Source organism: Apteryx rowi, unplaced genomic scaffold (assembly GCF_003343035.1).
Source record: "Apteryx rowi isolate R43461 unplaced genomic scaffold, aptRow1 scaffold_511, whole genome shotgun sequence".
In the NCBI taxonomy this organism is placed as follows: Eukaryota; Metazoa; Chordata; class Aves; order Apterygiformes; family Apterygidae; genus Apteryx; species Apteryx rowi.
Genome location: NW_020450774.1, coordinates 114443 through 129064, shown reverse-complemented (window position 1 = coordinate 129064; position 14622 = coordinate 114443). Strand labels below are relative to the sequence as shown.

General features: G+C 42.9%; 1 protein-coding gene across 6 annotated transcripts in view; it reads left to right on the top strand.

Moving 5' to 3' along the window:
* The window catches only part of DTNB (dystrobrevin beta), a 215193-nt gene that overhangs the window by 122480 nt on the left and 78091 nt on the right, over window positions 1–14622 (top strand). For all 6 annotated transcript variants that reach the window (XR_003255841.1, XM_026080215.1, XM_026080220.1 and 3 more), the window contains exons 12-13: window positions 3815–3904; window positions 10611–10698. Coding sequence is in view for 5 of the 6 variants with exons in the window: in XM_026080215.1 (XP_025936000.1) it covers window positions 3815–3904; window positions 10611–10698 (178 nt within the window). In the remaining variant the exon portion in view is untranslated. The remainder of the gene's footprint in view (window positions 1–3814; window positions 3905–10610; window positions 10699–14622) is intronic.

The window sequence follows — 14622 nt, the reverse complement described above, 5'->3', positions numbered from 1 at the left end:
CTGTAGCTCTGAAGGGTTGTTCGTTCTGCAGATGAGTTTCCCACCAAGGCTGCGTGGTGCAGCAATACGCTGCTTTTAACGGCGGCTAAAGACGAGCGTCTGCTGTCTGACCTGCCTTTGAGGAGAGCGTGGGCTGCAGACCTCCGGAGCTCCTTCCTTTCGCGAGTTCTGCTAAATCAAGCAGCAGGCTGTAGAGCCAGTCTGAGTTTCWTGAACGTAAAGAGCACCTAAGTACCCGCGGCGCGGGCGCGCGTYCCCCCGGGCGAGCGCGACGTGCGAGGGGCAGAGAGGCAGGGGCAGGCCGCTCGCTGCTGTCACCTTCTGTAGAGCTGGCTTTTCATTTCTGTAGCCTTCTCACTGGTGCCTAAAAACAAAACACTTCATAAACGTCAAAATGAGTGATTTTGTCTGGCCCAAGCGCTTGTCATTTTCATTTTCTTTAAAACCGTTTTAGCAAATTCTACCCAAATTCACGGTTTATTTGGACTACTGCAAAACTGCCTTTTGACATACAAGTGATTCACTGAAAAAAATCAACGGAGAAGAGAGGGGCGAAGCTGCATTTATCAAGGCTGGAGAAGACGGTTTGCACTGATCGGCACCTGAGAYTGCGAGAGCGTCCTGGGGAGCTTTAGCTCTGCGGCTGCCGACGAAGAGCGGGGTCGCAGCCCGGCGATGAAGCACGACTCTGTAAACGCAGGGTCTGAGTCTGCTGAGATAACACTYGAAAAAGAGCCTGAGGTGGTGAGAAAGGTAGAGCCGGGCTGCGAGGAATAGAGGTATTAAAGTGCTTTTTGTGAACCGAAGAAACTAAATGCCTCAGAACTTTATTAATACAGTGCTAGCTGATGAAAGGCATCGAACGTCCTTCCAAAATACGGAGGGTGACTAAACTGGAACCTCAGAAAGGCACAAATGCAGAGGTTAAGAATGATATAAATTTCTGGAAGCATGCAGTCATTTTTTGAGATTTAAGTATGCGTGCTACGTTAGTGATTTCTTTCCCTGTCCTCTCAGTAGYGCCGTCACATCTTGCTTCTGCTTTTTGCTATCTTTGCTCCTGCTTAGCTGTAAATCAACGCGCTACAGCTCCTTCAAATGAACACTAATTGCTGCACAAACGTTCAGCAGGTGATATATTGACAAAGTTTACAAGGAATTAAGCTTGTCCTCTGTTATCTCATGCTTTCTCAAAGAAGTTGAATTCAGTAAAAGGGGAGCCCCTGGAAAAAAAAGGATTAAGGGTACGTGTCAGCATAGCTTAAACTTTTGCTTTGAATAATAATCCAGTACTACCGTGATGGCTCTGTTGTAAGGGGACAAGTGCAGCCCGCCTGGTGCAAGCAGGGCAGAACGCTCAGCAAGTAAGGGGCTGGGGCTGCGGATAAGCATTTAATGCTTTCTTTTTTTTGAGCCACATAACTTGTGTTTATGTGAGTTCTGCAGGGCAGGATTACTTATACTTGCTTTACGTTCAAATACCTCTTTTGCTCTGTGAAAGCAGCGTATGCTCCTGCGAAATTTTTGCAATACCCTCGTGCAACCCACAGGATGCCGGCAAGCCCTGCGCTTTCTCTTGCCCACTGCACACAGATATTCTCCTCGACAGGAAAATCTCTGCACACTGTCGTTGGCACAACCTGCAAACACAGAGGTGAACTCCCCCTCCCTGGTGACCTTCTCTCTCCGCATCTCCTGTAATCACCAGTGTGATGAGCTGTATCTTTACTCTTTCCATTATTCCATATACCTGGACCTGACAAATTAAGGCAGCCACGGTGCGTGCAGGTAATTCCTGCTATCTTATTGCCACCGTGGGAGGAGGCAGGGAGGGAGCTGTCAACATGTACCTTAATTCCACATTTTGCGGTTTTCTGTGGTCTGGATGTTGCTGAACCAATGGTCTGGAGGGGGCTGTGGAATATCGCTAGGCAAGCTTACCTGTGCTCAAAAACGTGTGTGCAAAATCAGGTATGTTCTAGGAACAGTGTTCAGACTCATGTTAAACTAACATTTTTTTTTCTTCCAGTGCCAGGAGGGCTAATCATCATTAAAGCTATATTCACGTCAGGTTAAAAACGTAGTCATTTCTGCTGGGCTTTTATTTGTTTCCACAGGAACATGTGCAATGAATTATAATGAAGAGGGGCTTGGAGTCTTAACTGTTGTGGTTGCAGCCGTGTGCCTGGTGTAACGCGTGTCTAAACCCAGGCTTTTCAGTACTTGCCGGTAGTCTGGCTGCAGAGTACGGATTGCGTAAAAGTTCTTCTGTGCGGTGGTTAACGTTAAGTCTCTTTCTGATTACAAACCCATTATTACAAAGGTTGCTTTTTGCCCACAGGGGTTGATGTGGGTAATTCCATTTTGCTTCTTTATTATAAGGTCTTTCTCTGCTTCTGGCAGACTTCTCTGACATGCCGCTGCACATAACAGAGGAGAAAAGAGTTTTTATGTCTGAAAAATGTGAATTCTGTTTTCATAGCATCGGTATATTGACGCTAAAAACAAAAGATGCCATGTTTTAAAAGGCTTCCAAAACAAATACTTCCCAGACGTGTGTGGAGAAGGAATTAACTGTAGCTTCTTAATTGAAAGAGCAGCTTGAACACCTGGTATAGAAATGAAAAATGGATTTTCTTGTACATTTGTATTTTAGGAAAAAATGCGTATTATGTTAAAATAATAGTGATGCATGTTCATGAAGCATTTTTAGGAAGCAGTCTGGTCTCATATCTGCATAGRACTTCTTATCTCCCAGTACGGAGTGGCGCTTTCCCCACGCATGCACCATTCCCTGTGCTGGAACTGCATTTTGGAGTCAGCGAACGGACTTCGCAGGGATGTGGAGGAAGTCTGCGGGTATCCCTTTCGGGGGTTCGAGAGCAAAATGTAGCTGCCTTTACATGCAGCTCCTGGGATAAAAAAGAGAGAATGGTTGTGCTGCATTCTCTCAGGGTTTCTGAGATGCTGCTGTCGTAAGCATGGTTGAAAGCAACATGTATTAATTGGACCGTATGGACAAATAGTTATTCATAGGGGATTATTTTTGACCAGTATTTCTTGCACTCAGTCTCTGTATTTGTAAAAAATTTCAAAATCATAACAGCTTTATATTTATGGGTCCTCAAAACAAAAAGGTACTACGTCATTTAATGAATCCCTGTTAGAAGGTAGCTCTGTTGATACCAGCTGCTAATTTGTTAATTTTGTGTCACTTCCCTCCCGTTTTTGTTTGGTGGACCTGTTTTTTGGAGGAACAGGAGASACTGAGTGCATTCAGTTGTGATTCCAGGCGCAGTAGCGAAGCCGGAGCCCRGGGTGGTTTGGGTCGCGTTTGGAGCGGTTTGACGCAGGAGCAAGGCGGCAGTGAGGCCCGCGCAGCCTGGAGACGGCAGCAAACCTGCACGGCCACGGCGGGGCTGCTTCTGCGTCGTGCCGCGCTCCGGAAGCGGCTCCCCGAATCCGGGGCGTCCTGGCAGAAATGTCGCTGCTGCAGTCAAAGGCTGCCGGATGCTTTTGATCGTGTTGCTTAGGGTGATACTGCTTTCCCAAACTGAACCTAACTGCAGGCCTAAGGAAGCTCCTCAGCTCTATTCGTTGCATTTTGGGGTACTCAAATATTTTTCTAATTTATGGTTAAATATTTAACTGCAGAAGATGTCCTTTTCATGTGTTTTGCTGAAACATATTTACACTTTTAATTATTCATCTGTTTGTTTTAATTTTAACTGTTTGTTTCATTAACATTCGTTAATTATTTGCTTTGTATTTACGTTATGTTTTGTTTGCTCTCTTTTGCCTTCGTTATTACTAGGTTACAGTACAACCTGGACACTGCCAGTCGATTAGCTGATGAGCATGCACTGATAGCAACCTATGTGAACCGGCTACAGCATGGTGCACGGTTAGTGTTAGGAAAGCGTTTCTGGAGCAGGGATGGGCCTGATAACGCTGTTTCCTCTGGGGAGTAATACTCCAGTCAAAGGTATTTGGCCTCAGTAGGCAAAGAGAGGGAAATATATTTAATATTCTCTAAAATCTTCTGAAAATACACAAATATGTATATGCTTACATGCCAGATATGCACGTGGGTACGTCAGATAGGAAGGGATCGCTTGGGTTATTTGTGTCTGCTCCAGCCCTATTGCTTTCACCGTGTTACAGAATCCCTCACGTAAACTGATTAACATAGTTCCGGATCTGGGTAGATAGTTTTTCTCTCCATGACCATTCTGGAGTATCATCTTTCACCAACAGGAATCTATCCAATTTCCACCTTGAATTTTTTTCATGACTGGCTCACTCCCATTAGTTCCTATGTCAGCATTGCCCTGTAACTCTGCTTGCTCTTCTTTCTGCTTATTGCTTATACCTCTCCACCCCAAATGTATATCCGTGGGCAGATATCTCCTCCTGTCACAGTCTTTGTCTACCTAGGCTAAACAGGCAAGCTCCCTCAGTCCCGTAGACATGACCTGCGTGATACGACAGATTCTTTCTGTGCCCTTCTAAAGAATACTAATGCTTTGGGGAATTTGTTTCTTTTTTTCTCAGCTTTAGTCCTTGTGCTTTTCTGTGCATTTGTATTTCACATTTGTGACTATGTAGAAAAATTTTACCCTAAAGCCCCAAAACACAGCTCTCCGTTGCATCACAGGACCTAGCCTGCAGGTTTTCCATATTCCACTTTTAGGCTTAATTAAATTATGCCCTGACAGAGTCAGAGCTGTGCTGGAAAGGAAAAGGAGATTTAGAGATCTGAGGGCTATACATAAAGGCGTTGCTCTATCCATGTTACCCYCTGGCTAAGATTTTTAGAGTAAGGTCATATTTCAGCACTCTGTCACCTAGAAATTTGTATTCCACTGCCGTATGGCTTTCCAGATCACGGAGGGAAGTCAGTTTTTCTCTTGATAGTGAATCACTATTATCTGCTATCACCTGCCCAGCTGAAAGCCCTTAATATTGCTCACAAGACAGTAAAACCAAGGAATTTCAGATTCTCACCATCAGTCATTCACTGTCATTACAGCATTTTGAGGTATCAGGGAGTTAGTGTATGTGATTGAAAAAGGTGCTGAATGCTGGTAATAGCTGCCATGCTGCAACCAGTTGGAGCAGTGGTTCTCAGAGTCAGGCAAATAGTTGTCTTTTAGGTCTTTAGCTTAAAAAATGTCCCTTGTCACTGTTACCAGAGCAACAGTGTATGCCTAGAAGGAGCCAAATACGAATAAAACAATTTGAGTCCTGCTCTCCTTGTGCATGGGAGTGACTTCAAGGGCAGCGTGAGAGGATGCTTCTCCCCATTCCCGATGAAATCTGTGCACCATTGTGACTTCTTCTAGTCTCTTTTTGCCACAAAAAAGCTCATATAAAAGTTATATCTGTCTGCTTTCGGCAGGCTGTCTGGAGAAACTAGGTGTCCTGCAGCCAGCCGTTGGAGACCATCTCTATGTGCGACTGAGATGACAACAGTGGAGTCCCACTTAGGGGCAGCCTTTCCCGTAGTAACTGCCACGTGCTTTCGCTGCTGTGTTCTCCTCTTTACATCTGCCCGTGGCTGCCGTTGGAGACAAGGTGCTGGACTGCTAGTCTGGCCCAGTTGCTCTTCTTATGTTCGTCATGACCCTGCTCCTTCCAGTGCAGTATAGTCTTTAAGACCAGAAGAGACCAGTAGAGCATCTTCTCTGAGGTCTCACGCCAGTTATCCCTGTGCTGAACCTAGCACCTTGTTCATCTAAAAACACAGTTTCCAGAAAAYAACAAATTGGAGAAACTGCTCGTTTCACTGGCAGTTTGTCCCAGTGATTAATTTCTCTCACTGTTTCAGAAAGAGCCTTCCACTTCTAGTCACTGGTTTTGTGTATACCTTCCTTTGCTCTTTATTGCCCAGTACTTTTTCACATCTTTCAGCCAAACTTTGAGAGCCTCCTGCCCTGCCTCGCTGGKTTGAAAGGAAGTGAAGCCAAATTTTCTGTAGAGCCCTGCAAACAACAGCCCCTTGCTTTCTTGGAAAGGATGGTTGGAAAACTATCTTTTAGCCAATCAGAATTCATAAGGGAAAGAACCAGGTCCCTGAGATTTTTCATCATGTTAAGAGTTATTTAATTCACTGATGTCCTTCAACTAAAAAGCCTGTCCAAACTACATGTGACATTTAGTAAACAGAAATCAGTGGACTTCGTATATTTTACAATAATATGTTTTTCTTTCTTTTTCACTACTGTATTATTGTGGAAGCAAGCCAAGTTGGCTAAATGCTTTTCAAAGAAATAATAGAAAATCCCCACCCTAACGGATGTGCCAGAGGCAAAGACAGTTGCAGAGTGTAGCAAGTTATACAGAAGGCTTAGGGAGCTGGTGAGTTGTGTTTTATTACTTGGACAGTTGTTGTTGCATATTTCTTAAGCTCAGCATTCATAATTTACATTCCCCATCATTCAGCAAGTCTGTTTTTCTCCTATCCCCATGGAGCCTCTGTTTCAGCTCCACTTTTCACCAGAAAAAATAATAGCCTGGCCTGAAGTGTCATAATTCTTATGTATCAAATGTTCCGCATTTCCCACAAAAGATAACTGGCCACTGGATTTTCGTGTTTTATTTTTGGATGGTTGATTTAGGCGGATGGATGGGTGGTTAGCTGGTTGGTTTTGATTTGGTTTCCTTTAAAACCCTAACTCTCTGAAACTGCAACGGTCAGGAGAACTCCTGATTTTAAAGCAGAATGAAAGGAAAAACTCAAAGATATTCTGTCCCCAAGATGCTTACTCTTGGGTCACCTTTCRTTGAGACGTTTGGCCCTTCAAATCAGAGCTAGAAGAACAAACTAAGTCTTCTCTTTGCTGTCATCTGCCACTTCTCTGCAGCCGGCCTGCATCAGGAATTCTTGAACACTTTTGCAAAGGAAATTAAGATCTCAAACCTCCCTCCACGTTGTATCATCTTTTATTACATCCTTTACTGCTCTGCCATCCCTAGCCAATAATTTGGTTGCCCATGCTCGTTTTTGCATTAGTATTTGACAAGAGGCCACCGGTGTCTCAGTCTTCTCTATACAGACTGCATTTGCCCCCATTTTCCTGGGTCTGGTTTCATGAGAATTTTAAGCCAATGTGCGTGCAGGCTGCTGATTCCTTCTTCTCTCCCTTTCCCCCGTTCATCATGCTCGTGTGCAGCTGCCTGCCGAGCTGGCTCAGGGAACTACCCCGACAAAAAATGAATTATTTGTTTTGCTAAGCCRATCTTCCACCAGTTCTGTTCCCTGAGCTGGTTCATCCCATAGACCAGACACTAACGCCAGCTCAGGGGCGGAGGGCGAAGGCTGCAGACGTCCCTTTCGGTGCCCGCATTTAGGTGAGGTTCAAGTGGCTGTGGAAGTATGCTTTCTGTATCTGTACCATGTTGCAATTCATCACCGTGACTCAAATATTTCCACTGACACCTCCAAATCAGCATCGTTTCCCCCTCCCCATCTGCCCCGAGGGYCTTCCTGCTCTGCAGCTCCTTATCAGCTTGATTCTGTCTCGTTGCCTCAGCTCTTGTGCAATAGACCCCGAGTTGTCCTGAGGATGAAGCTCTTCTTGCCAGAACACCGCCTACTACTTCTTGCTTGTGCATATCCAAACTTCCCTTCCTCAGATCTTTCCAGCTGTTTTTGCCAGTTCATCAATTATAAAACTGCAGCTCCAAAGGAGAAATTAAGAGAGCTCACAGTTTGACCTATTGTTGCTGAATAAGTAGCACAAATTTGTCAAAATAGCCCAAACAATTTGGCACTGCATTTTTAGGATAGGGCAAACTATAACACCACCTTTCTAAAATTCTGTTGCTTTGAAAATGTSTCTGAGCTCTCATTCACGTACCTTCTTCCCTTCCGAGCTAAGAGCTTCAGCACGGCGTTATTCTCCCCTTTGCCACCTTTCCGTTGCTCCGGAGGTGCTGTCGTGTTGTCCGTGCRTTGCCCGAGAGGCCGTCGCCCCGGGCTGCTCTGCGCAGGTAGCACCCGGCACGGGCTCACGTTTGCACTTCTGCTACTGCCAGCTCCAGCCTGTGGGAGCTCTGCGGGAATCGTATCAAAAGAGAAAGTTTTGAGGGTGGGAATCCTTTGCAATGTCTCCACAGAAGTTAAAGCTCCAAGGAAGCGAGTTTTCCTTCATGAAGCAATATAAAGAATTCCGTGATATTTTGCAGATTGTGTTTAATGCCCTTTCTGTTAATCCTGCAGAGATGTGTATTACAGTGTTGGTCTGTCGTGCCTCCTGCTTTTGTGTGTTCATACTGCGTTTTGCATCAGTTAACACACAGGAGGTTCCGGAGCTATGCTTGAACTCCAACTCCTCTCTGTTTATAAAATATTTTTAAAAGCAAATGCAAAACAATTTTTAAAGAATTTGCAGCCTTTCTTCAAGAAAGTATGAATTTGTCGATAATTATTCTCTAATACACTCAGATACGAAGAGATCATAGTTCCAGGAACTGAAAGAGGTGTTAGGAGATACCAGATTACAAAAAGTGTAAAAGGGATGGGATGGTCATTATTCCTGTAAAAGCAGAAAAACTTGAACAGACTAAATTACAGAGGAAACCTAAAGGAAACAGCATCAAATTCAGAAACTAAGATGGTAAAAACTGTTCTCTCTTAAAAAAAAAGTTCAGAAAATGATTTAGCATGAGGGCTTGCAAAAAGGTCATCAAGCTTGTTATAAAAGGTCTGTCTTTCTTCCTTTCTTAATTCTGTTTTCCCGCTGTTTAGCTCACCTTTCACCAGCTCCTTCCTTTGCACTGTTTAGTACCTGCGGATAGTTTAATATATTCAGATTATTTTGTTGGTCATCTGGTAGGCCAAGTGCAAGGCACAATAACTCAGTATTAGTCGAAACCCTATCTGTGTGAATTGTAGTAGTATGTCCATTAAATTCAGTCCAGTGTTTCTGTGCCATCTCAAGCACATCATCTGACTGGCTTCCTGAGTCTCAAAGAGTTCAAGCTGTTAAATTCAGCGTTGCAAAATAATAAATTAAATCCCCGTTTTTACGTAAATGTAATGTATACAAGATACATCTAGTTCTTTAAGTAATGCCAGCACAAGTCTGTGCAATTAAGCTAAAGAAATGTAAATTGCCTTCTAAAGTGGTAATGTGGACTTCTAAAAATAGCCTTTGCTCTGCACTTGGTCTGTATCTCTTCTGCTTGGCTACCTGTGGCGTGATTCTGATCCTGAATTGAACTGTAAATGCATACATGTACATCACTGTGTAATTTCTGGCAGCCAGTATGGTATTTGTGAACCTTGGGTGAAACGTCAAGGATGACGTTAGAAAGGCTGCACTGCAAAATGAAACACCGTCTCATTTCCACTTGATCGTTTCCAGCTAGTAGTGTTTTGAGTTATTTAAATGCGGCGCTGGCCACCCTTTCAAAGGGAGACCGCGACGAAAAGCCGACTGTGCAACAGTAAGACAACAGGCAGCTCTACTGGGTAGTTCAGTTGGATACTGACTTTAAAAGCTGCTCTTTCGCATGGCTTTYGCCTGCTGACTTTTTTGACAAAGCCACTACGCCACCTAAACTGGGCTGGTAACAGAGCTTGATAACGACTGATGTCAGTTAATGCAACTTGAATTATCATTTGTCACCTTATGTTTTTATCGTTAAAAAGGTAGTTATTTGTGAATTCTAGAAACGGATTTAGTGCTCTAGGCATTGATTAGACTGTCAGACGAGTTTAATCATGTYGTGCGTAGACAGAGGAGACGATGCTTGTGTGAAAGGTGAGAAAGATCTGGGTGTTGTCTCTCRCCTCCTAATCTTGGGGTTCTCTCATCTGTGCTGTCTCTACTTTTCCTTTTCCAATACACAGTGTCCATTTCTTCGGTCACTTCATGCTGATGATTATTAGAAATATTTTTAATGACCCTTTTAGCAACACCTCCAAGACAGTTACAATAGTCTGGGTGAGGCAACGCAAGATCCTTGGTAGGAGCTGCCTGGGGGATTGTTTCATCCTCTGCTAGCTGCGGTGTGAAGGATCAAATCTCAAATTTTCACTTTTTGTACATTTGAGTTCTGTCAGGCTGACGTAAAAAGTATTGTTTGCATTTTAGTTCATGTTGCTTAGTGCCAGAGTCCATTCTTCTCAGGTCAGCACGAATCCCTCAGTTCTTCCTCCTGGAAATCACTCTTGCTTTGACACTTGTCACCCTAGATCTCCTAAGGCCAAAGCTTCTGCTTCGTCATTCAGTATATTCGCCCTTTTTATCCTGAGTAAACCAAAAGGGTTTACAGAAAAGCTCCTCAGAAACAAATGAATTTTTTCCTAATGATAAGTATTTCTGAATCGTTGAAAACTAAGTATTTTAATCATTTAAAACTAGAGTACGTGAATCCTGGAGGAAGTACTGCTAAACAGAAAGTCTCGAGAGCAGCCCCCACTTTGGAAGGGGAATGGAGAAAGGAAAGATCTAGCTTATTCCCAATATGACTTTTTCCTATTTCGCATTGCTGTGTCTTTGCAACCCTACACCCTTTGCTCTGCCGTCCCCTGGTCTGAGCGCCGTGCGGTGCAGGGGCCGGGGATGCTGACGGGCTCTTCTGGCTTTCTTCCCTCGCAGTGTCCTGGACAGCCCGAGCAGGCTGGACGAGGAGCACAGACTGATCGCCAGATACGCTGCCAGGCTGGCTGCAGAAGCTGGAAGTGCAGTAAGTACACGAACCGACTCCGGTTTTTAATATTCGCATCTCTTTTCTTACCGAGGAATAGGAATGGTGTTTTTCAGAGTTTAATTAGTAGCTTACTGTTAGTAGCTGTGTCAAACTGTCATGTTTTCCTTATTCATCTGATGTAAAAGAGAAATATGCTTTCCTTGTTTTTGCACCTAGGCTAGCACAAATACTGCACAAATACTTTCTCAAAAGGCTAGGGAAGAGCTGAAAGACACAAAATGACAATACAAATTTTTAGAAATGAGTTCAGAGGAGACACGAATAAGCAGATTAGTCCTACTTAGTTTAGAGAAGAGAGAAATAAGTAGATACTTGAGGGAAACAAATCATGTAACAAATGGTATGGAGTATATTTTTTGCAGAGAAAGAGAGAGTTCTCTGTTCACAGTCACTTATGATAGAAGAAATTAAAACACAARAGCAACCGTTTTTAAATTGGTAAAAATAAATACTGCTTTAACAGGGGATTGCCACAGGCCGTCATGGCGGCTAAGAATTTACTGGAATTCAGTAAAATAATTGCAGTCTAAATGGATAGGGATAATAGATATCTATCTTTTTGCTGTTTTATCCTTATAAAAGGAGAGCAGTGTTTGCAGCGACCCTCTTCCATGCCTGCCGAGCGGGAGCGGATTTGCCTGCGTTATGGCCACCATTTTACAACATTTCCCCTGGAGTATGTTGCTTAGAAACAGCTTGGCTTAGCACGTGTTCAAAGCCCCAGCTGCACTTTCTGTCTGTTAAAGACACACATTTTTAGGCCTGCTTTAACAAGTTCGGACAGAGCGCATCAAAGTCTCGGCCTCRTTGGTGCTCTACGCTATCGCTATTGCAAGACATATTGTTGTCCCTATACTATTTCAGAAATAATCCTTGCCTTCAACAGTCTCCAGCGATAGGAATGATCTCCCCTAAGCATCTTACCACTGTGGCAGCGTTTATTTTTCCTGCCACATTTTAGCACGGCTAGAGAAGTGTCTTAACATCAGTGTTCTCATTCATTCTTTCGTTACTTCTTGTAATATAAATACTTCCAAGTCCTTTCCAGCAGGATAGGCTTACGCCTTTTTATAAGTTCCTTCAGCATGTATTCAGCTACTGATCTGACTTTATAATATAAATGTGACCAGATATTTTCCTTTTTTAAATTTTAATAAAAAAGAATTATGCTTTTAACATTTTTAACCATCAGTTCCTATTACCTCTGTCAAATAGTATATTTGCATTTCTGAAGTTATTCTGTTCACTAGAACCACGTTTGTGTTGAAATAATGAAGCATTACAGTACAAATACTCTGTTTTAGATGAAGGAAGGGGATTTTAATGCAATCTTTATATAAATTTAAAGTTGTTGAAATGCTAACTGCTGAATCAGTTTCACTCTGGAAGAGGATGGAGGGATTCTGACCCATGACTTGACTTTTTCTGGTAGTAATAAAGAGATCTTAAGAAATATTGGAGTTTCATAATACTGGTTCTGAAAGAACCTGATCATTTAAAAATCTGTAAATCACCTTAACCTGTTTGTGTATGCTTAGTAGTTCTGAAGAAGATAAACAATGAAGCAACTTATTTGGATGCAAAGCAAACAGCATTTAGAGTTTATTGAGACCTTTGAAAGACATTTGGCAGACTACTGCTTTCTTTAAATCCAAATAAGATACATCATAAGGTAGATATCAAAGTACTTTCAGGGATTGAAACATGATGGAGAAAGAAAGATTGAAGAATAAGAACAGATTGTGTGTTTTCATTGCAACACAAGCTTAGTAGTAAGGAATCTAAAGGTTGTTTACTAGGTCCAGTGTTTATTCATTGTGCAAAAATTACTAATCAACTGATGCAGACCTGTTTTTCATAATCTGAGGCAATCAGAGGGATTCCGAAGGAATTAGGCTCTCTCCCGAATGCTCTACTTTATGGCAGGTTCAGACTATTTCTTGCCAATAGGAGATCCCTCTTTCTTAGCCAACACTTTATATTATCAGTGTCCAAATTGGCCTTTGCAACTTAGTGGTGGAACAGCCTGCGAAGTTGTGGAGTTGCGTGCTGTGCCCGTGCTGCTTGCTCGTCAGGATTCCCCGCTTTCTGGGAAATCGGATGTCTGAGACTTGTCAGCCACAATCTTGTTTTTATATTCTTTTTGTAAGATCAAGATAAAGAGACAGGAGCAAATTAGAGGGTGGGAAATTCAAAACCGAAAAAAAAGGAATGACTTTTCCTCTCCATATGGAATTAAAATGTGGAACATCAAATGACAACCCCAATACAAAAAGCCTCTCAGAGATACAGTAGGAGAAAGATAATCACTGAGTATATGGTTGCCAAACTGCCAGCTCTACAGGAATGATAGAGGAGGACACATATGCAGGGGAATGGTATTGTACATAAAGGATAATACAAAGTGGAACAGCATAAAAATACTACAGGAAAAGAGAACAACTGTGGAATCCTTGTGCACTGAAAGTCCAAATTCTTAATAATAGATATAAATACTGACCCGTGATCAGATGATGTTAGCGATCAGGAAATGTTAAGTGAGATTAGAGGAGCTGCAGATTTAGGGCAGGTAGTAACAGCGGGAAATCTCAGCTGCCCACATGCAGACTAGACCAATGCCTCTTCAGAGGGAGATGTAGAAACAACACATTTTGATGCAATAAATGATGTTTCCTTGAACAACTAGTTTTAGAATCCACAGAAAGAGGCCTGAGTGGTGCCCAGGGCCCAGGTGGAGTGGTGGGTAGTGGTGGCAGTGGTGCTGGCTGCTCTGTAGCAGCAACCATCACACAGCTAGGTTTAGCGCTGCAGCAGGAGAAGGCAGGCCAACTACATCCGGTGTGCAGATACTCAGTTTCAAGAAAAGGAACTATGAAAAAACGAAACAATTAGAGAAAAACCTAAAACGAGAGTCCAAAAAGCAGGAAGCCTATAAGCTGAGCCTATAAGGAATAACATCACTGAGCACATGAACAATCACAGTGTTTTGGGGAAAGGGTCAGAGGGGCCTTTCTAGAAGGAAATCCCACCTCACCACGCTAGTGGATTTCTTTCAGAGGATGGGTGAGCAAATGGATAAAGGGATTCAGTGAACATAATATATTAGGATATTGAAAAAGCTTTGATCAGATTTCACATCAAAGATTATTTTAAAAACTTTAAAAAGAGGTTGGAGGAAAGGTTCTATTATGGATTAAAATCTGGTATRAAAGGGAAGAGAAATAAAGGGTAAGGGCTAATGGTCACTTCCTGGGATAGAAAAGAGTCAGCAGTAGGGTCCCTCGTAGATTGGTGCAGGGGCCAATTTTATTTGCCTGTTCAGTGAAGTTGCACAGTGAAGTCTCCAAGTTTGCAGGTGATACTACGCCAGGTCAGTGGTCAAATGTGACAGTGATGGTGAGAAACTGCAAGAGGATAACACAAAACTGCCTGAGTGGGCAAATAGGTGGCAGATGAAGGTCGGTGTAGATAAATTTAAGGTAATGCATCTAGGGAAAAATAATTTAAGCTATACCTACACAATGTTGAACTTGGAACCGACAGTTCTAACTCAGAAAAGAGAGATTGCAGTCATCATTGTCACTTCTCTGAAATTACTGGCTTGAAGTGCAGCAGCCAAAAGGCCGACAAAATGTTGAGCATAATCAAGGTACTGAGAACAAGAGAAAGGGAGTTATTTTGCCACTGTAGAAACCTTGGTGTGCCCACATCTTGATTACTGTGTGCAGGTCTGATCTCCACATGTTAGAAAGGGTGCAGTAGAGTTACTGAGCTTCCAGAGAGGGCGATTAGAATGACCAGGGACGAGGCAGCTGTATTTAAGTTTTTAACCATTATCTAACTAACTGCTGGGAATTAAGAAGATACCAAGTATAGACGCTGTTGATACTACAGCTGCCT